General features: G+C 39.6%; 2 protein-coding genes and 1 long non-coding RNA gene across 8 annotated transcripts in view; 2 read left to right on the top strand and 1 right to left on the bottom strand.

Annotated features, from left to right (window-relative positions):
- The first annotated feature begins 27 nt into the window (after positions 1-27).
- BFAR (bifunctional apoptosis regulator) lies at positions 28-9,779 on the top strand. 5 transcript variants are annotated; one of them, XM_048320778.1, is made up of 8 exons: positions 28-329; positions 3,929-4,259; positions 5,089-5,290; positions 5,637-5,806; positions 6,429-6,573; positions 6,829-6,996; positions 7,510-7,712; positions 8,590-9,779. In XM_048320778.1, the coding sequence occupies exons 2-8, from the start codon at positions 3,994-3,996 to the stop codon at positions 8,780-8,782; spliced, it is 1,347 nt and encodes a 448-aa protein (XP_048176735.1). In that variant the 5' UTR covers positions 28-329; positions 3,929-3,993; the 3' UTR covers positions 8,783-9,779. The 5 variants fall into 5 exon arrangements, with proteins under 5 accessions (XP_048176735.1, XP_048176737.1, XP_048176734.1 ...); XM_048320780.1 differs by lacking the exon at positions 28-329 and adding an exon at positions 336-488; XM_048320777.1 differs by lacking the exon at positions 28-329 and adding an exon at positions 2,512-2,835.
- Positions 9,780-10,712: 933 nt separating this feature from the next.
- The window catches only part of LOC125334178 (phospholipase A2-like), a 28,918-nt gene continuing 11,743 nt past the window's right edge, over positions 10,713-27,887 (bottom strand). Inside the window, exons 1-4 of one of the 2 annotated variants that reach the window (XM_048320783.1) lie at positions 20,220-20,612; positions 15,034-15,199; positions 13,456-13,562; positions 10,713-11,008 (exon numbers count right to left, since the gene is read on the bottom strand). In XM_048320783.1, the coding sequence (XP_048176740.1) occupies positions 10,863-11,008; positions 13,456-13,562; positions 15,034-15,199; positions 20,220-20,442 (642 nt within the window). In that variant the 5' untranslated portion in view covers positions 20,443-20,612 and the 3' untranslated portion in view covers positions 10,713-10,862. Of the gene's footprint in view, positions 11,009-13,455; positions 13,563-15,033; positions 15,200-20,219; positions 20,613-27,887 lie in introns of those variants that run through there. The other variant, XM_048320784.1, reaches the window with a different exon arrangement.
- On the top strand, positions 20,796-26,725 carry LOC125334179. Its single transcript, XR_007207093.1, has 2 exons — positions 20,796-20,873; positions 25,946-26,725. It is a non-coding gene; the product is annotated as an uncharacterized LOC125334179 (long non-coding RNA).

Consider the following 27,887-nt stretch of genomic DNA (forward strand, 5'->3'; position numbering starts at 1 on the left):
CGCACGTGAGCCCGGGCCGCCGCCATTTCCTACCGGGGCGGAGCCCTCAGGGCCGCACCGCCCTGGCCGGCTGCGGGCCCGGCGCCGCCAGCTTTGAACGGTGCCCTCGGCCGGAGGCAGTGTGCTCTGAGGGGGACCGGAGTGGCTGCAACCCGGGGGGAAGTCTTACACCAGCCGCAGTTCCGTGGGGTGTAGTGAAATGTCATAGATGTGGCCTCGCTCTCAGAGCCAGAAATGCGTAACTAGCACCAGCAAGGAAGAGATAGGAATCTGCCTAGGAGACACCGGGAGGATGGTGGAGAACTGCTCGGGACGATGCCTTAATGATTGTAAGTCCAGGGGAACTGGAAATCTTGGCTTACTGCAGAAGAAGCGTCTTCCTATTACAAGCGGCAGTTTGACACCTCCTTGTGGAAGAGCAGAGCTCAGCACCCAGCAGGATGTCCCCGCAGCAGCGCTGTGGGAGGAAGACCTGCCCCAGAGAGAAGGTGCTGCACGAGGGCAGAGGGCAGGAGCTATGGGCACGGGGGGCACAAGAGTTCAGTGTGTGTGCTGCAGGGCTGGAGTTCACACGGCTCATGAAGCATCTTTTCCAGAATTCCAGCAGAATGAAAACAAATGAAAAATTCCCCACAAATTGGGGGGGGGGGGGGGGGGCGGTAATTTCTGTATACAGAGAAAGATAAATAATTGTGCAGGCATTAGTGGAGGGAGCTTTTAAAGATTCTTCAGTATCAAGATTTGCCTTTTCAGTATAAGCTATTTATTCAACAGACATTCCCAGCAAATCATCTAATATGGTTAAATGGTTCACAATAAGATGTTAGTTAAAATTGCAGAGATGTTTTTATTTTGCAGTAAATTGGCTGAAGCCTAAAATTTTCATGTTACTCCTCAGGTTTTTAATATGCATTTCTGCAGTTTCTAGTTAAAGTGCTCATAGCACTTTAAAGTTTTATTTTATATTTATTTTTAAAAGCTGTTTTAGAAGCCTGACATTTTCCCCCAAGTAGCTGACAAATCTGGGAACTCTTTGCTTCCTTCACCTACAAAAGAAACTGCACATTAAACACTAAGATACTGTAATAAAGTACTTCAATAGGAATTGAAGTACTATGTCTTACAGATTAAACATTTGTTACTTCAACATGTATGTATTGTTAAATAAGCAGAAGGAACATCGAAAAAAGTGGGAGAGGGCAATACAGGCAGTTAGTTTTGAGACTCCATAGCTTTTTTAGATGTCAAAAGTTTTATAAACTAGAACAGAAATGCCATATTTTCACATCATTCAAGTCTGCTGCACAGACTATCAACCATTTGTATGTTCCGTTACTTTACTGAACATTGAATGTGAAGCTAAGTGAAAACACACACAAAAAAGTAGTAAAAAACTATAATCTAGAACAAGGCCTGAGTATTCTGGGCTGCATTTTCACCTTGTGTACCAAGGTAGATCTAGATGAACTCCCTCAGATCTAGAAGAGGTTGAATTCTTTCATGCTAGGGTAGTTAAACGATTTGCTGATTGGTTCTGTGGAAAAAATTGGCTAATACAGGAGAGAAAACAATGAGAGCCTACTATTTTATTTTTTGAAATAGGCTGGAATAATTAACTGAAATGGCATTTGAACTGGACTTGTAGCTTGCATCAAACTGGAACAAAATCTTCAAGAAAATGTCACTGTGTTGAACAGTGAAAAAGTACATCTCAGAGGTACTTCAAAAATTCACAGAATCACAAAATCGATTAGGTTGGAAAAATCCTCTGAGATCATTGAGTCCCACCTGTGACCAAACACCACCGTATCACCCAGACCGTGGCACTCAGTGCTACGTCCAGTCCTTAAACACCTCCGGGGATAGTGACTCCACCACCTCCCTGTGCCGCCCATTCCAATCTCTAATCACCCTTTCCTAATGTCCAACCTAAACCTGCCTTGGTGCAGGTTAAGACTATGTCTTCTGGTTCTGTCACTTGTACCCTGGGAGAAGAGGCCCATCCCGACCTGGCTACAACCTCCTGTCAGGGTGTTGTAGAGAGTGAAACTTTTTTTTGACTAGTCAAAAAGAATTTCAGTAAGGGAACAGAGACTGATACAAGTATTGTGAACGTGTGGAGAGATAGACTCCTATGTGGTAAAAATAGTTTCTGTGCAGGCTGCGTTAGCACTGCAATCAAACTAGCACCTGAAAGTCTCATTTACTTCTGAGAATACACCTCGAATCTTTATTGTAAAATCAGCCTTGAAGAGTTTCTGCGAAGGAAGGCTACCTGGGTACGTAGTGCACAGTAAGCACACGTACCTCAGTTCTCACGAATATGGAAGTGCGTGTATTCCCAGAAACGGGAGTGTAGCAGTGCTCGTGTCTGGTGATTTTAAACGCTTGAAATAAAAAAGATGAGCGGCCATGGTGTCGCCCAGCGGCTGCGGCGACGGAGGAGCCGCAGTGCCGCCGTGCTCGCGGGGCGGGGCGGGGCGGAAGCGGCAGGGCGGGCCTGGCCCGGTCTCTACTCAGCCCGTGGCTGCAGCCGGGCCGTGCGGGGCCCGAGCCTCCTGCTGTATCGGGCGGGGGCCGCCCCCGCGCCGGCCCGGCCCGACCCTGCACTGCCTTGCCCGGGCAGGAAAGGCCGCGGGCCCGCACCGGCCGTGCCGCGCCTCAGGAAGCAGCGCGGAGGGCAGGAAGCTGAAGCTGGGAAGAGACTGGAGAGGAGAGAATTATTCTGCTGCTGGCTCTTACTTGGCGCAGACTGAGCGGTGAAATATTTTTCCTGTATTTTCCACAGAAGTCCTGTGCCTCTGTCTTTCAGGAAAACTAGAAGAATGTTTTTAGGTGCAAAATCATGTTTTTATTTCTCCATTTATAAGTGCTGTTTCAGGTTTGTGTTTTAGAAAGCCAGCAGCCTGTGCTTTGCCAGGGAAATGCAGGTTTGTAAGTCTGAGGATTTTAGTTTCACTGTTGAACTATTGGTTTCTGTTCTTGAGGTTTTTTCTTAATTTTTATTCTTTACCTGCTTGCATGCTTGCCTCTTTGTGCTTGATCTGGATGGCAAGTTGGTAAGTTAAGTAGTAAGCAGGAGCCACATGGTGGAGAGTGTAATCATATTTTGGTTTGCTAGTGCCTGAGGAGAAAACTGTCTAGTTCTTGGTATCTTCTAACATACCATGAGTGATGAGTGAATGATCTGGATCAGTGTTTTTATTAAGAAACTATATACTGTTGTGTAAGAGAATGGAGTAGGAACATCAAGCAAATAGGTTTAAATTTTTGGTAAGCTTAGAACCATCTTAAACTCCTCTTATCTGTGCATTTTCTGTAATACTAACAAAATAACTACAAGTAAAGTTAATGTGGAATTCAGACCTTTGAGAAGGTGTGCAGATCAATCCTTTATGATTCTGAAGCATATGACTTGGTTGATCAAACTTTTCTCTTTTTTTTAACGTTGCCCAGCAATGTCTAGCATTGACCTTTGTTAGTAATGTTTTATTCCATATGCTTGGAAAGAAGAGAGATGAAGTAAATTAGATCATTACATTATATTGGTATTTTATCTTTGTATCCTCTGATGGTATTTTCTAATAATATTTCCTTTGACTGGTGTATTTTGCTAAAACCTTGATTAAAGCTACTGTCAAAAGTCATGTGAATCATAGTGAGTTATTTTGTTTCACTTTCATGTATTTTGTAACATGGGAGAAGAAAGTACCAGGAGATTGACCCCAGCTATTTACATCTAGAATCTGGTTTTGATTGTAGTTAGCAGTGAATGTGTTGTTGAAAAAGTAGATCATGCTTCATTTTGGGGGGGGCTGAGTTACTTAAAAAGTTTAAAACCATCCGAGTGACAAAAGCGGTGCAATGATAAACCACATTGCTTACAATTCTAAACTTCTGTAATAGCTTTTTTCTTGTTGCTTTACAGAAGTAATGCCTTACCTGGTTTGAAGATCTAAGAGAGCTTTCTGTTTGTGTAAGGCATAAAAGAGAATGGAAGAAGATGAGAGTTTACGAGGGGAAACAGAGAGGGCAAAAGTTGAGCCACGTGCTACTCCTGGCCCCGGTCGGCAGATATCAGTCAGTGAGTTCCTGTGCCACTGCTGCTACGACATTCTGGTCAATCCCACCACCCTGAACTGTGGGCACAGCTTCTGTAGGCATTGCTTGGCCTTGTGGTGGGTATCGTCCAAGAAGAATGAATGCCCTGAATGCAGAGAAAAATGGGAAGGATTCCCCAAAGTCAACATCCTCCTCAGGTGAGTGAACTGTTTTGTGAATGCCATTTTTGTGTAAATGAAACCACGGAAATTAGCTGTCTGGTTTCTTGAGCTTGCTGCAGATTTTCTTAGTTTATTGGTAATCTGAACTGTCGCAAAAATTTAAATCCCAAAAGCTTTCAGCTTCTGCACTTGTAATGAATTATTCAAGTACATGGAATTAAGGGGTGGGTTGGTTGGTTTTGTTTTGAGGGAGGAGGTTTGTTTGGGGGGAGGGCTTTCCCCCCCTTCTAAATGTTTTGGGAGATGGAGAGGCAGGATCCTGAGCCTTCTAATATAGCTGGTTGTTTTCTAATAATTCTAAGTTAGATTGATCTTGGATAATTGTGTAGTTATTTCTGTAATAGGTACTATTTATTGGAAGAAATGTGATCATATTGCAGAACAAAGCTAGAAACATCTCTTTGACGTCTTGAATTACCCACAAGTTGTTTTGTTAATAACACTTAATTTGGGGTTAATAATATTTTAATAAATAGATGGTAGGATTGATGGTAGGCTTTTATGTTGTCTTTTGCTTAGCACTTTTCAATAATTGAGGCTTGCCAGTAGCACACAGAATTCTAATTTTATTTAAGAAATGACTTGGGAGTTATGTGGTATTTTAGCTTTAGAAGCTAAGGAAAATGTTGTTTGGCTGTGACTGATATAATTTTAAGTTTACTAAGATTTAATAACTAATTTTTTCTTGCTTTCAAAGATGGTAGTCTTCAGTAGAGACTGGAAAACACAAATCCAAAAATTAGTCCCTTTTCTGAATATTAAGCCTCAACGGTTACAGTATAATGACAAATATTTTTCCTATTAGGGATGTTATTGAAAAGCTATTTTCTGATGCCATTGAACAAAGAAAAGAAGATATTCAACAAAACAGTGATGTAGCACACAGCTTAGCAACTTTCCAAAAATATGGGAATGACCAGATGCCGACAGTTCCAAACACAAGAAGAATTAATCCTCGAGGAGGAGGGTTTTTCTCAGGCGTTCTGACAGCTTTAACTTGTGTAGCAGTAAGTTTCATCTGATTGGTTTTCCCTATTTGCTTAATTAAGCATGCAGTCAAATATTCTTAAATTACATGCACAGAAAAAAGATTGTCAGGACAGACGAGACTCCAGCTGGGCAGACTAAGTAAAGTGGCCTTCAGAGCTGTCTGTCAGGAGCTACAACTGCAGTGTACAGCAAATGGAAGTCAGTGGATAAAACTTCAAGATACTTTCTTATGAATATTCTAGTCTCCATGAAAAGGAAGATTCTACATGTCAAGCCCCTTACTGTGTGTTTATTTATATCATTAATGTATTTGCTTTGCAGGTAAAGGATCTTTGTTTATTTATCTCTGTAATCTACCTGTAGGTAGTTCTACTTGGCTATCACTGGAGTAGCAGAGAATTTGAAGATGATCTTCTTGTCCACAAGCCTGTTGCTAAGTGGACTGCTGAGGAAGTGATACTCTGGTTAGAGCAGCTGGGCCCATGGGCTTCACATTACAAAGAAAGATTTTTACTGGAGAAAGTAAATGGAAGGTGAGAGGCCTGATGGTCAAGGACAACTATCATGTGATTGGACTACTGATAGATTCATTAGGGATGGCTTGTTGTGAAATGACCATACTTTGTTACATAGATTGTGGGAATATTCTGTAGATGTATCAGAATAAATTTCAGAAGACGTTTTACCAATTGCCATTGAAAACTTTTAGTAGTAGATACTTACCAAGCTACCTGACAATTTTTGAAGAACTTTTTAAAACACTGACGATGCAGACTGAAGTGATACTGAGAGTAAAATTCTACTGATGTATTATCCACCCCTTCCACTTTTCCTTTCTTATGGAAACATGCACGTGCTATATGCATATGTATTCCACCCAAGAGCCATGCTGAAAGCAGGCAAGAGGAAGCTGGAAAAGAAGGAAATTTAAAACCCAGGCTCTGAGATGCAGTTGGGGTAGAACTCTTGATATGGAATGTAATGATGATCTTTTAAAGTCCCTGCCAACTCAAAGTATTCTATGATTCTTTCACCCAAAAGGTGCTACTTTGTATCAGTAGCTTAATGTTTCAGTATGCGGTTGTGTATTTGTTAGTCCTATCTTTTTTTGGTGAATAGGCACTGTTTACCTTCTGAATTCTTCTGCTTTTGTAGACTCCTCCTAACACTGACTGAGGAGGATTTCACCAAAGAGCCTTACAGTGTAGAGAACAGTAACCATAGGAGAGCTATTATGGCAGAACTGGAATGTGTGAAAACTTTAGGTGTTAAACCACCGCAGAACCTTTGGGAATATAAGGTAAATTTTATATAAGTGTGTCATGTCATGTATATTGATTATTTTAAAAATAATGTCTTTAAAACAAGATTCTCTTAAAGCCAGGAGGAGTGTTAAGGTAGTGGAATTACCTGTGTAAAAACTACTCAGTTTAATGAACTGTTGTTTTGAAAAACAATCCTTTGAAAAATGATTGTCAGAAAATCTAAGAACTCGCATGTCCCTTTCATTTTATTTTTTCACTGATTGAAACTTGATAATTTGATACCTTTATAGGCCGTAAACCCAGGAAAATCACTCTTTCTTCTGTATGCAATGAAGAGTTCTCCAAGACTCAGTATGTTATACCTATATTTGTTTGATTATGCAGAAGCTTTCCTACCTTTCATCCACACAATTTGTCCACTTGAAGACAAGTATGAAGATACTGTCACAAAACTGCTAGTAAGTATTCAGAACATTAAATATGCTACTTGCATTAGTTATAGGCATTTCAAGACTAGCAGCATAAAAACACATGATGTAATTATTCATCATTTCATCTATTTACACTACAACTTTAAAAACAAAAACCCTAGAGAGTAAGTGCTTCCTTGATTTTATTGTATGCAATCACCACTGTTGGAACCATTACCTTTAATAGGATTGATTCAAGGCTTTTAGACTTCAAATGTGTGAGACTGATTCTTCTGAAGTTCACATGACTACAGAAAGGCTCTTCACTCAAATTACCTGTATTTTAACAAATGGCATTATTGGGTCTGGCTGGCTGTGATGTTCTAATCTAGTGGAAATTACTGCATTACAGTATTACCTACTAGCAAGTATAATAAAGATAAATTACTGTTTTCAGTGTACAAAACCCCTAGCTTTTCAACGGAAGACTAGTGGAAATAAGCCAGTATTAAGTTTGTTTAATAGAAAATTGATTAACAGTCTTTTTATCCTAATTTACAGGACCTTAAAGATCCTTCTTGGAGGCAATGGAGAGAATTCATTGTAAAGTATTTATTTTTGCCATACCAGCTGATAGCTGAATTTGCTTGGGATTGGCTAGATGTGCACTACTGGACATCAAGATTTATAATTGTAAATGCCATGTTGCTCTCTGTTTTGGAATTATTGTCCTTTTGGAGGCTCTGGTCAAGAAGAGAATTAAAGTAAGTCTTACTGAGCTTGTGGAAGAGGGTAGGAAGTACATGGCCTTATAAACAGTCTTACAATTTCACAGTTGCTCACTGAAGTGAGTGTCTAACCTGAGCTCTGAGGTTAATAACAACATGTGAATCTGAATTACCACATGTGCTACTGCTTGCTCTTGAGTACCTTTATTTCTGTGAATGCTTCCAAGGGTTTCTTACAGGTGGTTTTACTGATCAGATGTAGCAAATGCGGAAACAGTAACAGGCATGTTCTTAACCACTGGGAGATATTAACCCTTACCTTGAGAACTGCTTCTTATGGTGTCTGGTATTAGCTGTCAGCTCAGAACGAAATGCATCAGAATTTAGTCATGATACAGTGTAGTTATTACAGGATGAGTCCTCAGAATCCTAAGTAAGTTTAGTTATACTGATACTAGTTCTGATAATTTATCAGAATTTCTGTTCTACCTCAGTCTTAATTCAAGCATATTAATATTCATAGTTGGTGGGACCTTTTATTTCCAGTTTTTGCAAATTGTATGGGAGAAATTCTTGTTTTGGTGTTTAGTGGATTTTGCCTTTGCCAGCCGATAGAGGGCAGAACGTGCCCAGAACAGCACAGGAGACATGGGACAACCTGAGGAAGAGCTGGGATGTGGCACTGGAACCTGCTGGGCACTGGGGTCTAAGTGCACTGACTCAGTGCTTCTTCTTTAAATCTGGTGCTACTGGGTTTTAAGAAAGCTTTTCCTGAAGTGCAAAATGGTGGTTTTTACAGGTACCCGAGTAAGGGCTAAGTAATTTAAAGCTGCAGCACCTACTAGCTGTTCTTAGAACTGGGTAAAAACAAACCAGAAAGTTCCTCTAAGCCTTTCCTTTTCCTTTTTCACAGGACTATTCCTCACAGAATGTGGAGACATTTCTGGAAAGTCTCAACCCAGGGACTTTTTGTTGCCATTTTTTGGCCTTTTATTCCTCAGTTTGTCTGCAATTGTTTGTTTTACTGGGCCTTGTATTTTAACCCAGTTATAAACATTGATCTTGTGGTTACAGAGATAAAGCGTCTGGAGACACAAGTGCAGTGATTGGCATTGGAACTTTTGAGTTGTTTAGCTTCTAAAAATGGACATTTTTGAATAAACTTTGCTTTTCTTCTTTATGTACGTGGCAGTGAAAATGGTGGATTATGTTAATTTAAACATACAAAAAAGCTTTAAGGTAAGTTACTCTTAAACCAGCTGATTCCAAATTGGAGGATGAAGGAAAAAGGAATTTTCTGTTGAAAAAAAAAATGCGCATTCGTGTATAGCCATGTAAAACTCATACAGTCATCTCACCCTATTTTTGGTCAGATAAATTTCTTTATTCTGTCCTGAGCATTCTGTGTATTTTCAAGCCTGCCTTAAAATCACTGTCTTCTGCACTGCTTCAGCGATTTCTTTTTTTTTCTTTTCAAACTTAGCATTTCATACTTAGCAATGTGTTCCTCAACTTAAGTTTGCCAAAGGAATGTCCTTCCTGGATAAGCTTGATGTTGAAAGTACTTCATTTATTTCAATCTTCTTTACATGTAAAGTTGTAACTACCTTATACACAGTCTCACAGTAGAGTTTGTTCCAAAATTCCTGAAGTTGAAGGCAAAGACTACTTGAATTTTCTTGTGTCTTGGAAAATATGGTGATTACCATGGAAAATTTTTTATTCAGATCAGTTAGACTTCATCAATAGCTCCTATCATTCTCTCTTCTTGAATTCTGTTGCTAATTCATAAATTCAGGGTTATCTCTTAAAAAGGATTATTTTGGAAAAGTGACCTGACATTGTAATTACTTATGGCAATATAATGTGTGTATCTATGTCTGTGAGCAAATATTGACTGGAAAGTTAGTTTGTGTAAGCAGGATTGACATTTGTTAATGTATGTTCTTTTGACTGAAGCAAAAGGTAAGATTTTTTTGAGAGCTTTGTCCCCTTGCATTCTGCATTGGTTTGTTGTTTTGTTTATTTCACTTGTGTCAGTAATATGAACTAAATTTCCATATGAATATTTTTCATGATTAAAGATCTCTTTTGAAATCTTCACTATTCCTATAGAGGTGGGTTATTTTGTTTGGGTTTTGATTTTTTTTTTATTTTTAAATATTGAAGTACATGTTATTAGCTCTGACTTGTGCAAACCTGTTCTCTAGCCTGCATCTTTGAGTAAGTTGAGATGGGTGAAAATAGACATAAAACACTCCTGGCTCTATAACTGTTAAAGTTAGCAATTACAAAAAAGTGTATTATTCAGCAATTCAGGGTATTGATTTCTCTTTCCAAAAGGTTAAAAACGTCCATGAAGTGACCCTAGCTAAAACCATCTTTACATCTTGATGAGGTATGTACACTTCTGAACTTCATAAACTCTTGCTGTGTAGGATCAAGCACATGTGGGAAAGCCGGCTGGTCCTAACGACTTCTACATTTTTTCATGTTTCTGTTTTGGTGATGGTTTGCATTTGCATTTTTAAATCTGGCTTTTAAGTTCTAAGGGTAGAACTCCTCCCTGTGCTTACAGGAAATTCTGGATGTACATAGAGTAAGGAGCTTGAGCCATAACAAATAAGCAGCTGTTTAGAAAACTCTATTTAAAAAGTAAATGCTAGAAAAAAAGAATTATATTAGGCTTTCTTTAATGCAGGTAGGATTACTTAAGGTGAATGAGATTCAACAGTTAAATTAGGCTTTATAAGTGTTTAGTGTAGATGAGAGGGCTCTTTGTGCTGACACTGTCACTTCATGCACTTTATCCAGTCAGTTCGACGTTAACAAATGCTAAGATACACGTTAGTGGAGAAGTTTGGTTTGTATCTTACAGCCACTGGAGGGGGGATAAAAAGTTCACAGTGAATGATATTATGAATCTGAAACATCTGTGAATCTGAATATAAACAAAAATTAATATTGTCGGTTACTCCTTAAGCTGATAAACTCACATTTCTGTTTAGTCAATAAAAATGCATGGGAGAAGGTAAATAAGAGGAAAAATGTTTACTTCTGCCATTCTGGGGGTGGAGAGACTGAGGTGGCATGAAGGAGTACCAAGAAAGGGGAAAATCATTTGTTGTCATTACTGTGACCAAAAAAAAAGTCATTTTAGATTTAAATATATACAGAGTTACATATCTAATACCTACACAAAGGCTGAATCTCACCACACATAAAGTCTGGCCACAAAAGGTATTTTCTATGGTAGGGAGCTTTAGAAAAACATTTGGCAGCTTCACGGTCACATTCACATGCCATTTTTTGACATTTATCTTCTAGTGAGTCTGAAAGAAAACACAATAAGTTTGATATTAGTCTGAAGAAATTAAAAATACCAAATGGAATACCAAGAATTGCTCCCTCACGTTCCATATTTGGCCAACTATGCCTCTTCGATTTCAAGTGCAATAGGAACTGTACTGAACTTTGATAAGACTGAGAACCTGTGGATCAGTCAGTAATCACCAAACTTGGCAGGTGAAAATACAATAGCCAGATAAAAACTTAAATACTCCTCTTCCAGTTTTTTAATAAAGGAACTCTGATAACTGATCCCTCTTTAGAAAGTGGTATGTGACCGTCCCTGCCTTCCCTCTTGCTCTAGTGAAACTTGACTTTGGGAAGATACTTCCTCCATTCACATACCCTTTATAATCTACTATAGGATGTAGCATTAAAAATAATATATGGGATTTATACATGGCATGCAAAGATGTTCCACGTCCAGCCTAAATTGTCCACCTTTATTAATTTGTGCACTAAGAAGTTAGGTAAAGTGTGTTTGTGTGATAAAATCCATGTCTTGTCATGTTTGTTTTATAATTGTCGCGTTGTAACTCAACAGATTTCTTGGCATGAGCCTTTCTTCTTGGCATGAACATTTTCTTCTACAGCAATGTATTTTGGCTTCAGTGTGCCAACCCAGAAGTGTGTGGTTTTTTCTCTCTGTAACTGTAAACTGAAGAATCCTTGATTACATTTTGTCTTAGTGTTTGCCATTTTAAAAGCTTAGCCAAAACTCTGCTTGAGATTTGTCCAGGAGCAGAACAAGTGTTCAGTTTTGTGAATGAACTCAAATTTTGCCATGAAATGGAAGTGTTCTTAAAGTATGTATATGTTTATGCTGCAACTAGCTGTCCTAAGACCTACTCAATAGCATAAGTAGCATGAACAACATGATAGGATAAAAAAATCAAAACATGTTAACTGAGAACTATTCTTCTCCTGGTATTGCTCCAGACTTTATCTTCTCCATGCTGCACTTTGTTTCCTGACAACATGCCTGCTATCTTGGCCGGTATTTTAAATATTGTCAGGAGCAAAATCTTCACAGCCAAGTAAGGGTGGACTGTAATGTGATTAATTAGTGTGAGAGAGAAGATGCTTTGTACATCTGGGGCAGGGGAAGAAATGAGCAAGTAGAGATTCTGAATGACACTTGGGCAAAGTAAAGGTTGAATGTGAAGAAGGAAAGGAGGTATTCCAAAACTTTCATTTGTTTTTGAGGCAAATTCTAAATTGAGTTATGAAAGGGGAAGTTTTTGTGTTCTCTGTGAATGGCCAACTGTGTTGCCTTTAAACCATGGTAGTCAGAAACTCAGACTTGTTTTAAACGAGTTTATGTAAGGGTTTTTGCATTTCTGTAGTGCAGATAATAACCAGTTCTCAAGCTCATTTGCATTCTAGGTAGAAGCATAAAATTACATGCAAAGTAACTGACCTAGCACCTGATTTTAAAAACAAAACAAACAAAACCCCAAACAACACACAGACAACAAACTAATACAAAAATTTGATCACAAGAAGAAAAAAGCTCAGCAAATGCTGGGGATTTGTGAGAAGCTACAGTTTCAATCAGTGTTTGAGGTATATGGAAAGCATTTGTTAAAATTTTGGGAGTTGTGAATAAAAAATACAAAAGAAAGCTGCTGTTTTCCAATAACCATTTTTTGGGGTTTTTCTTTCTTTGCGATCTCTTTGTCCTTCCCTTACTTCAGCATGACAAGTATATTTAGGATCAATCAAACAAAATTTATCAGGATGTGGTCAGCAGTCTGTTGCAATTTGTACACTTGTATTATGTAAATATTTTCAAATTAATATTTGTTAATTTAACTTCCAGAAATAAACATACTCATCAAATATTTTATTACCTCATTGTTTGAAACTGTAAACTGTAATTATGAATTCATTCATAAATTGCAGCCATCAGTGCAACTGATCAGGGGTAAATCTGCCAAAAACTTGTCCATTATAAACTTGCAAATGGTATGAAATATTTTCTGCCAAGTAGGGAAAAGATCCTTTTTAAAATGTTAAAATTTTCTTGTCTCCTGTTTGTAGTTGCTCTCCAGCTGGAGACCTGCAGGGAGTAGCATAACATGGGTTCTTCAACAACTGTCAATGCTCAGTAAAAGAAGGAGGGTTTTGATTGTGTTTTCTGAAAAGGTAAGATGCTTCTAGATCACAGTTTTGTTTGCTTACTCAGTCAGTAGGGGTGGATTAAGAAGAAACAACTGCATTCAGTTGGTTGGTTTAGCTGTGCTTTCTGGAGGCACAGTGTATCCTGGCAAAAAAAGTCACAAAAGGAAGGATACTAAACTAAGAGTTTTACAGTTAATTAAGAAAATACCTTTCTAATGAGATAATCAGTAGAAGTAATAAACAAACAAACAAAACAAACAACCCACCCCCAAAACCAACACCAAAAAACTCCCAAGTGCTCACTCACCACACACAGCAGAATTGTCTTTGCATTCCCAGTGGTAACTTTCAGTCTTTGGCTGACAACCTGCTTGTTCTGCCCTACCATAGCAGCAGTCGTGGTGAAAGCAGCACCTGAGAGGAACAGAAATGGTGATTTATGGTCACACAATCTGGGTGGGGTTTATCAGTGGGTTCCTACAGCTGTGAAATAATAAAACAGTCAACATCAGTGCATGTACAAACATTACCTGCTCAGGAACCAAACCAGGGTAATTGTTTATTAGATCACCTGGAAAAAGTTACTGCTTTAAATGTCTGATATACATTGAGCTAGTTGAATCTTCAAAGCATTCTGTTACATATGTGTATGCCTTCCTCCTAGCCCCTTCTACAAAATAAACTGTTAGCTCATTATCATTAGAAAATTTGGAAAGTTGCTCAAAATTATTATTTCAAAATTGTTCTTGTCATAATTGGCACAAAGAATTTATAGACTTTCTATGGTGTTGTGGAACTGAACAGTACAGGTAAGAATTAATGACATTTTAATGCTTAAAAAAGGCATTAAAGTATGCTGGTGCAGTGTCTCTGGTGCAGAGTCATCGCAAACCCAGAATACCAAGGGGGGGAGGTAACAAGGACCTGAAATTAGGCAGCTTGTAAGTTTTTGCTGCAAACTAATTACACCCTTTCTTTTTGACTTGGTGGAAGAACAGGGTGTTTCCACAAAGTCAGTCTTCATTCATTCCTTCTTTCCTTCATTCCTTCAGTTTCCTCCTGGTAGCCTAAAACTATCAGATCACAGTAGGCACGTGGTGTTTAGATGGTGTTTAGGTTGCCTGAGGAATTTGTGTCTGCAATAGGAAAAGTTAGTGCTGTGAGCTCTCACTTCGCAATTACCATTTTTTCCTATGCTTATTAAGTAATTACCTGGTCGTTCCCCACAAATCACTGTGTAAAGATCCTGTGGTACATAACAGTTGAACAACACAGCTCAACAACTCCATTTCATGCATAGAAATTAAAAAAAACCCCAAACCAAACCACACAACAACAAAACAAAACCAGAACAAAACCCAGAAACTCATCATCGTCAGCTAATGTTCAATTATAAATTACATTGATGATAGTCAGTATGCTGAGATATAGTACTAAATGGAAAGGTTTGGTTTTTAGAATTCTTATATTTCAACAGGTTGAATTTTGCATAATTTTTAATGTATTATTTTGAATACTAGTAACATGGAAGATAGTAAAATCAAATGATTTTTCAATTGCCTTTTAAAAAAATTTTTACATAGCTTCAATGTTTGAGGTTTAAAGCTTCTCCAGTAAGACTTTAGTTATTTAGCTCTTTGCCAAAAAGCAACAGCAAAGGAACTCTGTTGTACTGTGAATCCTTTATTAAAGCAATGAGAATTTGAATTAAAGGCAAGATCATGTACATCTACGGAAACACAATTTGAGTGCTTCAGAGTTTCTTAGCAATCTGAGGTGTGTTTAAACTGAGTTCCCTCTCTGCAACAGGCCTAATTTATATTTTAGTCCTTTTATCTGTCATCCGCATTCAGCACTTAATCACTCATATAAAAGTTACTCTCACCAGTCTACTCTGTCCTTGGGCCATCCTTTTCCTCCCAGGCCACAGTAGCATCCATAGCGTAGGTAGGCAAAAGGAGAGCGGCCTGTGGTGCATCTGATGGCTCCGGCTAATTCCAGAATTCCTCTTCGATTTCTAAAATGGGCTTCCCCAAAAGTGCCTTTATAAACTGTGGAATAAAAACTATTATTGAACTCATCAGCAAATATGAAATAGTTGGGATTGTTTGGGTTTTTTTAAGCATTGATAAAAAATGACAGTACTTGAAAATACTCCAGTTTTATTTTTGACACTTTGGGGCCACACTGCTTGACCCCAGTCCCTTTTTCTCCAGTCCATAGTGAGCAGAACACTGAACACTGAGAACGGCTGCAGTGGTTTCCTCCCATGGAGGCAGTATATGATGGCAGATTCCAGTCATTTCCAGTCCTCAAACTGGCGAGGGCCAGCATGTGTTCTGTGGCCCAGGCCCAGCCATCTGCTAAGTTTAGCTGCCCCAGGGTTGCAGTATTTTCTCTTTAACGTAATGTGCAATTTTGCCCATGTTATTTTGTAGAATGTAGTGCTTTACATTGGAACAAATAGGTCCTTTATGATAGGGTTTTGGTTTTCCTCAGTTTTAGACAAAGCAGCCAAATAATTGGAGGGGATGATGTGGTGGATGTAAGGCAGGGAAATGCGTGGGTGCTTGGAGTAATTTCCAGGGAAATTAGAAAGGTGGTGTTTGGTTATCTTTTTGTTTACTTTTGTTTGGGATTGTTGTTTTTTAAGTGATTCTCACTTGTTATTTCTCCAGAACAAAGATTTCTTTAGGAACTATATTTTAACTATCTCATGTCAGTACTAAAGGAAGAGGTCCTAAGCAGCAGAAAACTGTTGAGACTCTGGGTGACACTTTTACAGGTTCATGTCATCCTGACAGATTGAACTAAAACACTGAAGAACCCCAATGAGAATGGGCAGCCTCTCCTTGCAGTGCAGGCTCCAAGCTATTCACAGCAAATTTTAAGAAGCTGAATGACTACAAAACAAATTAGTTTTACAAGGTTTCTGGTTAGAATTTCTTATTAATTACACAAATTTCCTGTTTTGGTAAGAGGAGAACAGTTTATAAACCTAAACTCCCAGTACTGGTTACGGGTTGCAAAAGACATTAAGATTTCATAACTGATAACACCTGTGAGGCAGACAGCAGAAAAAAATAGTTAGTCTTTGTTGTTGAAGGCTTTGATAGTTATTTTCCTACAAAATAACTATATGATGATGCAATTTTTATGTAATCTGTATAATCACATAATCTATTATAATAGCATAATAGAGTAATCTTTTTTAATAGATTATATTATAATAGATTATATGATTAACTGTAATCAGTTAATGGAAAATCTGTCAGAAAAAATACTGGTCCCAGCACAGTTGAGTAACTTGAAACGTGTGGGATGCTGGTGACCTCCAGCACTTGTAATTTCATGAAACAATGGAATTTAAGCACCTCATGAAATCACCTCACTAAGAAATTCAATTGATTTGTGTGTGAGAATGGTAAAAAAACACTTCAGGAAGAATTCTGAGGCAGCATTTAGTATTTTCCTGACTGATGACCACTTCCAGATCTTTTCCCTCCTGCTTTTTGGGCATGTGATCTAGGGACAGAAGTGTTGAAACAAGGGTGCTTAAACTTGCACATGCAGCTTTGGCCATTGATTAAAAGCAATCATATCATGAGGAATTAAGATTGTAGTTGATTGCAGTTTCATCTCAAAACTGAGTTTGCACTAAACCTCCTTGCTAAGATAGTGAATAGTATCTGTTGTGCGTGGCTCCTGTTCCAGAATATTGCCTGTATGTTTAGTGTGAAATTTTGGTTCTGGGTAGCAGAAGCATCCATTTGGTTATAAACAAATTAGTTTTATGATAGCATTGAAAGTGTTATGTTATTTGTCAGTACAGGGTTAGTAAATTCTGAGCTGAAAAAAACCCTGCAATGAGGCTGCAGCATTAGAAATGGCAACTGGTTATACTCTTCAATGTTTAGTAATGGTTACTCTTGTACTCAGCCAGTAATGTCTGGAGGAACCATGGTTAATGGCAAATCTGGGTTTGCTCTGCATGACCTTGGGGATTCTGAAAAAGTGAAGAATTTTTACATTGTGTCTCAGTTTCTGGCAACTGGGGAAGGGCAACTGGGTATAGGAGAGATACAAGTCAGGAAGAAGAAAATAAGAATTTCCAAGTCATATTCCTGGTTTCATCAGAGCGTTTTTTGCTAACTTTGGACAATTCCTAGTCCCTTGATTTAAATCCATGACAAGTAGAAGTGATGAAATGTCTGGTAGCTGAGGAGTTCAAGTATAATATGCCATGTATCTTAAAAAAAGGACATAAACTTTCTGTCCTTGTAATTTATTTGTGTTACAGTATCTGGACATCCAGTAAACCAGCACGGTATTGTACCATAGATACTCTGAATAGGATACTCTGTCACAACAGCTTTATGACCTGAGTTGTTAAAAGCATTGAGATATCATCTGAGAATGCATAGAACTATGGAAACAATTAGAGTATCAATATGTTGATGATGATGATAGCATTGGTGTGTTTGTAATATAACAAAATCTCCAAAGATTTTTATCAGAACTGTTGTGGAATACAATTAGAGACTGAAGTGACGTTCTGCATATTTCCAAATGTTTTATGATTAAGTTTTTGTAATCTTCTGTGTGGTTGTTTTTGTTTTTATGAAGACTTTGTGAACAAGAGGTTTGATTATGTGTTTCTGAAAGAGCAGTGTTGTCTAGTCTGTTTTTTGGTTTTTGTCATGCAGATTGTGTGCAGCTCTGTCAAACACAACTTTGTAGGTGGGGAAAAAGGGAGTGAGCCAGATTGCATTTATTTTGATTTCATTGCTTTATGAAGTATTTTAAAAATCTACTCCCTTAAATTTCCATATGCAAACAGGGAAAAAAAATTAGAAACACAGTCATTTTTTGTGAAAGGTCTTATTTCCTATAATGTTTTACTCTTTGCAATGGGCTCAATGCAAAGATAATGATTATTTTTCCAGATACATTTTTATTGAAATGTACAACTTTGCATAATTATGGCACCTAACTACATTATTAGCATCTAATACAGTGTATGCTGTTTCATGGGTTTAAAAAGAATTTCTAAGCCATTCTTTCAAAGACTGAGGGTACAGAAACATCTTTTGATGTTAAATATATGTAAAATTTCCTATAGGGATATCTCTATGCAGTCATAGTACTCCAGTAGTTCAGAACTTGAAACTTGGGAATAAGCAGACTTTCTGATTCATCTCCAAGATCTTGCAAAAAAGAACTGTATGCCTTACAGAAACCTCTCCGTTTTTACTTAGACTTTTACCTCTTGTTTCATAAGCCATCAGGAATGGCGTTTTTCACCTCATTTTATTGCCCAGACAACTTACGTGCTATCTCCACAAACTCTGGTGATGTGTACATTTTTTGAAAGGTTAAATTTGCCTGTTTTGATACTTTGGACCAATTGAGAAACAGGTAAATTGCATTTCCCGTGCTCCTCACTGCCCACGGAGTGGGTGACTGAGATGCCTGACTCAGAGCTATCGGAGCGCAGCCAGGCTCTCTGTAATGAGCACTCTAAGCTGGCAGAAGCAGTGATTTCATTGCTTTCCTTAATGTTTTTGCTGAGGTTTGTGCCATGCAAAGGATGAAGTCTGGAGGGTGATCAAAATGCAGGAGGAATCATAGGGGCAATCTGAGGTCAGGAAGTAGAATTGGGGCAGGGAGCTTGGTGGGGCCCTAAGTCAGCCCCATTATGCAAGCACCTTACCTTGTGGGCTTTAATCACATGACTGCCTTCCCCCAGACCCAGCTCCATTCTGTGCCCAGAATCTGTTCTAGGAATGAATTGAGGCTCTTTTCTTTAGGATCCTGCTATTTGCAAGATTTGGTGTGGTGAATTTGCAAGCTGCGTAGGAATGTATAAAAAAAAAGTGGAAGAAAATCTTTTACTTAAGACAGCTGATTGCTATTCTGGAAGATAGGATTTTATCCTTACAGCTGTCACAAAGGTTCAGCATGAGGTTAATTTAATCACTTTAAAACAGTGCCTATTGATGTTTACTAATAGTAGGCTCCCAGCCGGCTGAATATTCTGGGGTTGGACTACCAAGCTACCACAGTACGCAGTGAGAACCAGGCTTTGAGCAGTTGAAGTTCCACATAATTTTATGTAGTTGTAGGTAAAAGTGGGTTCTTCTTCATGTCACCATGGGAACCTAAAATTAGAGGATGGTTTTTTGTGTCAGCCCACCTACCTATCTGAAAAAGAGGGACAATAATTTTCAGGTAAATGAGAGTATATTCAGATACTGTACTGATGAATACCGCAGAAAACCTATGAGGAAATAGACTGTGAATTGTTACAAGCGGTCTTTAATACTGCTTAATAAATAGGATGTAGGAGACAAAAAAAATAATTAAATATTTGCCAAGTGAGTAATTGGCTGTGTGAAGGTATGAGGCAGGGGTCCTTTAATTACATTTTCACATCATAACTTATTCATGAAGACTGACTCATTTTTCAGAATAACCCAGTTAGGGTTTTGTTGGCAATCTCAGTTCTAGCAATTCCTGCTTCTGAAATGCTTACTAACTCAAAGTGCTCCACGACAGCTCACTCCAATACCCGGAGAAGAGTGGGGGTAAAGATACTGGCCTTATAGAAAGATCGTTACTGCATGTGCAAGCTGCAAACTGATTTGAAACACGGAACTTCGTTAGCAGAGTTGTACATTACCGATGAACTTTACAGAAGTGATGTAAGCCCCTCCAGCCCTGCTCCCGTGTGCAGGTGCGGGCTGAGCACCGGCCGGGCTGTCGGTGCAGCTCCAGCGGGGGTTCCTGACGGCGAGTCCCACCCAGCTGCGCCCCAGCGCTGGCCAGCTGTCACAGGGACTGCTCTCCGGCGTGGGCAGACAGGCACTTCCCGTGAGTGTTTCTGCTAACACTCCTTTCTCTACCCCTCTTCCCACCTGCCCCCCGACGCTGCCAAGCCCCATCCGGCCGGGCACGGGCAAGGGAGCGCGTCCAGCAGAGCCCGTGGAGGCGCCGCTGCACGCGGCCGCTTCCCTGCCGGGAAGGACCGTGCGGATGCCGAGCCCCGGCCCGGGGCCCGGCTGTACTCACCGGCCGCCGGCAGCAGCGGCAGCAGCAGCAGCAGCAGGAGCGGGGGCAGCAGCGCCATGGGCAGCGGCGGGCCGGGGGTGCGGGTCCCGGCAGCGGCGTCCTGCTCTGCAGCCGAGTGTGTAGGTGTGAGCCGCGGCAGCGGCGTGCCGGCTATAAAAGGCTGCTTTCTGCCCCGAGCCGGGTCCCCCGGAGCCGGAGCCCGAGTCCAAGCTGTGCTGTCCATCTGGCCAGAAGGGAGGAGCTGCCGCTGGAAGAGCCGGGGAGAGCTGGGACCTGTCACTCGGGCAGCGGAGCGCGGTGCAGGCACAGGGGGTCACACCCCGCAGGTCTCTGATGGGGGCCGCTTCTCAGCTCCTCCAGACCTTCCTGCCCTGGTAGCTATATTTTCTTTTTGAACTACAGCAGTTCCTAGGTAATTTAATCTAGATCTGAAGAGTAAAGCAGGAACTGTGTTGTAAGTTAGTCTAGTGTCTAGTGGTTAATTATAACCAGTGCTGAAGACGTTCTCTATCTGGAGTCTGCATCAGCCAGACTTCATCTACTGATTGCTCCTTTCCTTAGATGAATAAAGAACAACCAACTCCTAAACTGGTTACGGATATCTGTAGCTTGATAAAAACTTCAATTGTACCTCAAATAAAACAGACTCTCAAAGTGAGTATTTTTTTCTGTACATTGTATTGTATTTGCATATTTTTCCATTCCCTTTCAAACTCTTGTATTATTTTGTAAAGCCTACAACCAGGTGTCTTACTACAATCTGTCTCATTCCCTCTCTCAACACGGACAATACCACTTGCTTTTATGTGAGTTGTTCTGTGCTCATATTTTCCAAGTATTTCTTCTTACCTTTTATTATTGCACTGAAACCAGTGCATTTCCTGCCAGTTGTTCGAGCAACCAGGAGCCCTGAAATTTAGAGTATTGTGTTTTGTCTTGTGGTGTTCTTTTTTTTTTTTTTTTTTTTTTGGCACTATTATATTTCAGGATATTACCCCCATTGGATCCCTTTGAGGCCTACACTACTAGGATATGGAAAGAGAAATAAAACTAGGGGGGTTTTTATGGAACTTACCAAGAACTTTTTCTTGGTCATGTCATCTTCCTATTGGAGAGCAGCTGGTAGTTTGGTGGAGGGGTTTTGTGAACGGTATTTTCATCAAAGAAATAAAAACATTTTTTCATGCACATACTGAAGGATAATTCTACTTTTGCATTAAAATGCTCTGATTTCTGTGTTATAACGTTCCTCTTTATTCAGGAGAGGTAGAAAATCATATGTGGTGTGATTCCAACATGCAAAAAGCATGCATGGACAGATCAGATTTGTTTTTGTTATGCTCTCATTAATCCAGGCCCTCTGAAATGTTTGTGTTGGCACTGAAGTGAGGGTAGCCTGGGATAAATGGAGGCAGGATATTGATAGGCTATTGTACACCTGGTAGGCCTTTGTGCAACCGCGTGCAGAACACCAGGTGAGCTGTGGCGGCTCAGCCAGGACTGTGCATGGCACTTGTCAAGGGAGAGGGTGATGGTGTGAACTCCACACAGCAGAAATCAGCAGGGTTCCCACCTGAGTGCTGGTGTTCTGCAGAGAGGGGAAGGTTGCCAGAGGCTTCCCGTGAAGCCCCGATGCCTTGCAGATCTGTACCAAGCAGCCACAGGTACGGTGTGCTGGGACAATGCTGCCAGCCCATGCTTCTCCTTCCATCCCTGTGCCTGGCTCCAGCCAACATGGGGGGCACAGCTACCACTGTGTGTCCCAACACAGCTGGAGTGGAATACTAGTGAAGTGGGTTGTGTGGCAACCAGAAAGGTTTTCCATGACCCTTACAAGTGTTGGTAGAAAACCCATCTATTGGGGATTTTTTAAAAAAATTATTTTAAAGATTTTGTTGCTATTGCCATCAACTGGGTCAGGGCAATTTTCTTATTACTCATGGAGTCACATTACTAATTACTGTTACTCTGGTCTCGTACTGTCACTTATACTTCATTTGTTTACCGACTCTTCCGGTCAATAAGTCACACCTATTAGAACATTTTAATGGTGTCCGAGAACTGGTTAATGAAACTTCCAGTTGAACAGTATCCCATCCAGCATACCATTGCATATGACAATGAAAACAGTATCCAAGGGAGCAAGATGAATTATATTTCATGTTGTTCTTCAGGACACTGATGCAATGTGTTAGTGCAGCTGATACGTTTTTCTCTGAAGAAAGGAAAGTAACCTTAAAACCACTGAAAAATCAAATGAGACTGAAATGCTCAGACTACACTGCTTCTATGAGAAAGCACACAAAGATGTGTAGGGATAAAAACTGTATGTAGTGATGAAGTAAGGAATGCAAGTCATGAGTTCTGATTCCCATGAGTGTAACAGAAGTTCAAAGAAGAACATCTAGTGAAATTGGTGAGAGGGGAGGAAATCTGATAGAAGGAAATACTTTTATTGAGGTGGAGCTAGATTGTCCAGTTAAGTGCCAGGTATATGGCTAAGAAAATATACTAGTAACAGATTGGAAGTTCATATGGATTACAATGATAGAGTCATATTTTTTTACATTAAATTTAGTTCCCTTAAAATTTCTTAATTAAAAACTTATGTGGCAGTGTAGATGTGTCATATTTCTTTTTGTAGTGTTTCTTTTCTTCTATTTGAAGCACTTGGAAACTGGCCAAAATCATATGTGACAAATGGCATTTCCCTCTTACTGATGAATTCTTTTTGTCTGTCAACTGGAGCTGTGCAGGGGCGGGGAGAAGCATTTGCTTTTCAAATATACTTTCTCAAGCAAGGCTGCATGTGCCTTATGATTGCTTTAATTGTTTTTAAATCTGAGAAACAGATTAATATAATTGAGACACATGGCTGTACTGAGGAACATTCTCACAGCATTACACTGTTATTGGCAACTTGTTAAATGAGTTCTAAAAGCCTCATTTCTCAGTGTCCAGGATTATGTACATGCAGGAAAATGACAGACTATAACAACACAAATGTTAAAATGTTTATGGAAAGTGCTAGAATGGTCTAAAATAAAGTTAATGTAAGTGCAAGTTAGCCACTACCCTGTGATCAGGTGAAGGTAGTGATTTTGAGACCAGTGTAACAGTAGATTTACTGCTGACTAAACAGCTGAAAAACGGTGGTTTTGGAGTAATAATAGTTCCATTAAAATATTTTTCTTTAGTAAGAGCAGTTATTTTTCCTGAGAAATGAAAAAGCATGGCACCTACCTTGGTAAAATTTATATATACTCTGCATTTAGCTGTTGTGAACAAATGTAATGTCGCTGATGATGAGTATAGAAGTACTAGGGTCTGTAGGTGTCTAACCAAAGCCCTAAAAAATTAGGATCCTACAGGATTAAGCATGTGGCAGTTAAGCCATAGGACATACTTGCTGCCCCACTGAATTAATGAACTAATAAAGAATGGTGAAAGAAATTATTTTCCTATTGCTAGAGATGGGAATGGAGGCAGGATGATTTGCTTAAGGTGCTTTATGATGTCTGTAGCAGAGCTGGGAAACAGGAATTTGATGTTTTGCATTCCAGGTTAAGTCCCAGATTGGGTTCCTCTGTGGCACTGACTCCTGGAGGAAAATAAGGAAAAGAAGCACGTGCCTTACTGTGAGGGTATCAGAATAATTAAACCTGAAGAGTTTCTTCCCAGCAGTTAAGTCAAATGACTGTGTTTACTTGTTGCTATACTTGGTAAATGTCTCTGAGTTATCCCACATTTTCTTAAACATTAGATTGGGACACAGGTTCTGCCTGGAATACATCCATTACAAGTGTATGTTCCTTCAGATACTGAGTATCCAAGTAGTACACAACTTCTTTATCATTGCTGTCTTCATAAAAATACCAAACCAAACAGCCTTAATTATCTATTTGTTTGGAAACATTCAGTGCCTTTGTTCTTATTTTTGGAGGTTTGGCTGGGTTTCCTCACTTTCATGTCCTTCCATCTTCTCTTAGTTCCTTTTCACAACCAATGCTTCCTTTTTACTAATGTTTTCTTCAGCTCATGTTGTTGGAGATGTTGTCCCAAAATGTACAAGAGTTATAAAGCAAAGTTTGGAGAGACAAACTCCATGTGGAAGATTAGCAAACATTCTGCTAAGCCATTTTATAGTATTTTGTGATGTACATGTGTTATCTCAAATCCAGTTCTAGCATACAGAACAAAATACAGAACTTTAAGACTATACCAGCCTATAGCATAACCTGTAATGTCTCTGGTAATAGTAAGTCTCTGAGTAGCACAATATGTCCTGAGAGAAATTTGGGGATCATGTCTGTAACATTGTCCTTTACATGCCCTTTGGCAGCAATGTTACTCTGTCCACGCTGCAAAAACACCGTGCTAGTGTGTGACTGTCCATAACAGACAGTTGTGTGCTGGAAAGGTTGTTATTACAGAAATGTTCTTGAAACTGGCTATAATGTCTGCAGAGGAGCTGAATTACTCCTACAGTTTTCTTCTCTCTTCCTTCTGGTTTTGTTTTTTTTCCTGTTCCCCAATCTCTCCTCTGCTCCTTAAGTAGAACAGCTGCTAACACAGAGTCCATTCCATGTGTACAACCACCCAGGCAAGTAATGAGATTGCAAGAACATCCTCAGAGCACCACGTGTTTACTGATGCAGTTCTGTCCATTTTTATGGCATGGAATTATATTGTCTGTCTTTGAGCAAAGGCACACACTGGAGATGCTGGGGAAGGACTCTCTAAATAACTTCCAGCTTGCTTGGCTCTTAGGCTCTGACAGTCATCTCTGCCTTCCAGAAGATTTGCACCCTTGAAGTCAAGTTCTACTTTTGGCGTTTGCACCCATAAAAAGGCCCATGGCCTGCTTCTTCTGGAATCCAGGGCTACTTCTTATTTTCATATCTTGAGAAAAAAAATACTTGGCAGTGCAATGTGTGCATTTTTCTAAAACAAAATTTGAAGTCTCCAGCATATGTCTGGAAGGATATTTTACTTGCTTTCTTTATATAGGTTACATCAACTTGGATTCTTGAAATGGTTGATGTAATGACCAGGATGATGGGATAGAGTGACCTCTCAGCACATTTGTGGGTGATACTAAATTGGGGGGAGTGGCTGATACACTGGAAGGCAGGGCTGCTACTCAGACAGACCTAGTCAGACTGGAAAAATGAGCTCTTGGGGACCTCATGAAGTTCAGCAAAGGCAAATGCAAAGCCCTGCAACTGGGCTGGCATAATCCCACACAGTGGGACAGGCTGGGAACTGACTGGATAGCTTTCTAGAAAAGGAGCTGAGGGTAGTGGTGGACAAATTGAATGTGAGTCAACTGTGTGCTCCTGGAGCAAATGTGCCCAGCTGCAAACTGGGCTGAGTACCACTGGTGGGTTTGGAGGGAACTGATTCTTCCCCTCCATCTGACACTTGTGACACTACATCTGCAGCTCTGTGTCTCATTTTAAGAAAGCCCTTGACACACTAAAGCAAGGCTAGTGAAGGCCTCCAAACTGCTCAGGCAGCTACAGTTCATGACATACATGAAGAGAGAGCTGGATTTGCTCAGGTTTAAAGAAGATGGTGAGTGGAGATCATCATGCTGTGTACCACTTCCTAATGGAAGGGTGTAGAAGAGATGGAGCCACATTTTTCCCAGAGATGCTCGAGAAGCAATGAGCACAACCTACAACAGTTCAATATAGGAAACAATTTTCTTTTTTTTTTTTAAGGATCAAATACTGAAACAACTTGCCCAGAGAGGCTGTGGGAACTCCCTCCTCAGAGATATACATAACTCAACTGAACATGACTAAAAGCAACCTGCTTTAATGGGATCTGCCATGAGGAGAAAGTTGGACTACAGAACTTGAAGAAGTCCCTTGCCACCTACACAATTCTGATAATGTGACATGATAGTAGATACATTCAAATTAGCAGTTCCACCCTGCCAGGGAAAGAGACTCCAATATCACTTCCTTTTGCCTAAAGGTTTTTATGAAACCATGGCCTGTAGGCAGGGAAGGCCTGTTCTGCAGTAACAAATTAATTGATAATTTTTTCCATATATCACCAAGTAAAATATGCAAATACACTGGAGAAGTCATCTGACCTGAATTCAAAGAGACTGGAGATTTTGCCTGCTTTTATTATCTAGACAGCTTTGTCACAAACAGAAAGAGTGCCCTTTTCATAAAGAACTACTTTCCTACCATTTTAACTCACTGTTATGAAATCCCATTTCTCTGCCTTTGTCCTTGTTAACCATTTCTGAATCTTCTTCCAGTTCTATTTTTACTGAGACCGGGGGGAGGCTGCAGAATTGAATGCAGTATCCAGGGTGGAGACAGAACATGGATTTATAGACGCTGCAGATTATATTTCATTTAAGAGAGAAGAAATAGAAATGCACATTTTGTGTAACTTTTCCTTTTACCATGTCTACTGGCTTTTCGTTGTCTCTAAATGTTTTAAATTGCTTGAAAATAAAATGAAGATTTTTGTTACCTGTTTATTTTTTCACCTCTTAGTTGTTTTGTCCTTCACCCTGTCAAGAGTGAATACTCTATTGGTGTGGTCTGCTTGTCTTGCAGTTTTCTTTCAGGACCTGTCTTTCTTGCTGCTCCTCAGCTGTGCAGTTTTGTGGCAACTGAACCCTTGTCAGGATAAACCCACTAAATAATGTGTCCATCAAAGGAAAGGTAGTATAATGTAGCCCTCATCTGTTACAGGCTAATCTGCACAAGAGCCCTCTGTCTTTAAACACTTTAAACACCATCCAGACTGCTTTGGGAACTGGGAAGTTACTGAATGTATTGTTGAGGGTCAAAAAAATCCCTGGAAGTACTGAGGGGTAGGGCACACTGGGATTAGCCAGAGAATTTAAGAGTAGGAAAGAAGTGAGTATAGGAAAACTTGCATCTTAAGACATGTAAGATCAAAAAGGGGCTAAATAGTGCTCAAGAGCTGAGTATGTGTCACTTGTCAAGTAGGCTCTGAATTTCTCATCTACAAATCTCTGTGGGATGGTCTCCTACTTTTATTCTTTGCTTTTGCAGAGTGGTTGGGATGAGGAGTAATTGAACCAGAGAACTGTAAGCACTAACATCAGGATTTGCTATACCTGAATTAAACCAGGTACTTCAAATCAGCCAAAAGATGCAAGAGTCATTTGCTGAGAGTATGCACAGTGCCAGTGCACAACAGGCAGGTTGATGTTCAATAAAATGTTGTTTAGGCACCAGCAGCTGTTTGATTTTCAATAAGAAGTGGGGACTCAATAGAAGGTAAGAGTTTAAATGTATTCACAAATCTGGGCCAACATGACAAATTTACTATGTTTTCTATGTAGACCTATTTTCCACTGCACTGGAAGGCAACAAATGGCATGGTTACTATACAATATAAACAAATTAGAACAATTTATATAACCTATAATTATAAAGACTTAAGCTTATGTTTCTTTGAAGTATCAATTACTGACTTAAGAATACTTTTTCCTAAAACTAAGAAAGATTTTATAGTTCTATAGACTTTATATTTCCTTTAAAAAGCTCAACTATGGACAAAAGAAGACATGTTCAGGACTCTTATGAGCAGAAGACTTGTAGACTCATTGCCATAAAGAGCTAAGGAAACAGTGGAGTGTGAAGGAAGCTGCTGAATTGAAGTCCC

This window comes from Corvus hawaiiensis, chromosome 16, assembly GCF_020740725.1.
Source record: "Corvus hawaiiensis isolate bCorHaw1 chromosome 16, bCorHaw1.pri.cur, whole genome shotgun sequence".
In the NCBI taxonomy this organism is placed as follows: domain Eukaryota; kingdom Metazoa; phylum Chordata; class Aves; order Passeriformes; family Corvidae; genus Corvus; species Corvus hawaiiensis.

Bases quoted from the DNA above. Each gene is read 5' to 3' on its own strand.
- BFAR (XM_048320778.1), top strand. From the start codon at position 3,994: ATGGAAGAAGATGAGAGTTTACGAGGGGAAACAGAGAGGGCAAAAGTT. The intron at 5,807-6,428 runs GTGAGAGGCCTG...CTGCTTTTGTAG, and splicing joins CTGGAGAAAGTAAATGGAAG to ACTCCTCCTAACACTGACTG. The intron at 6,997-7,509 runs GTAAGTATTCAG...CCTAATTTACAG, and splicing joins ATACTGTCACAAAACTGCTA to GACCTTAAAGATCCTTCTTG.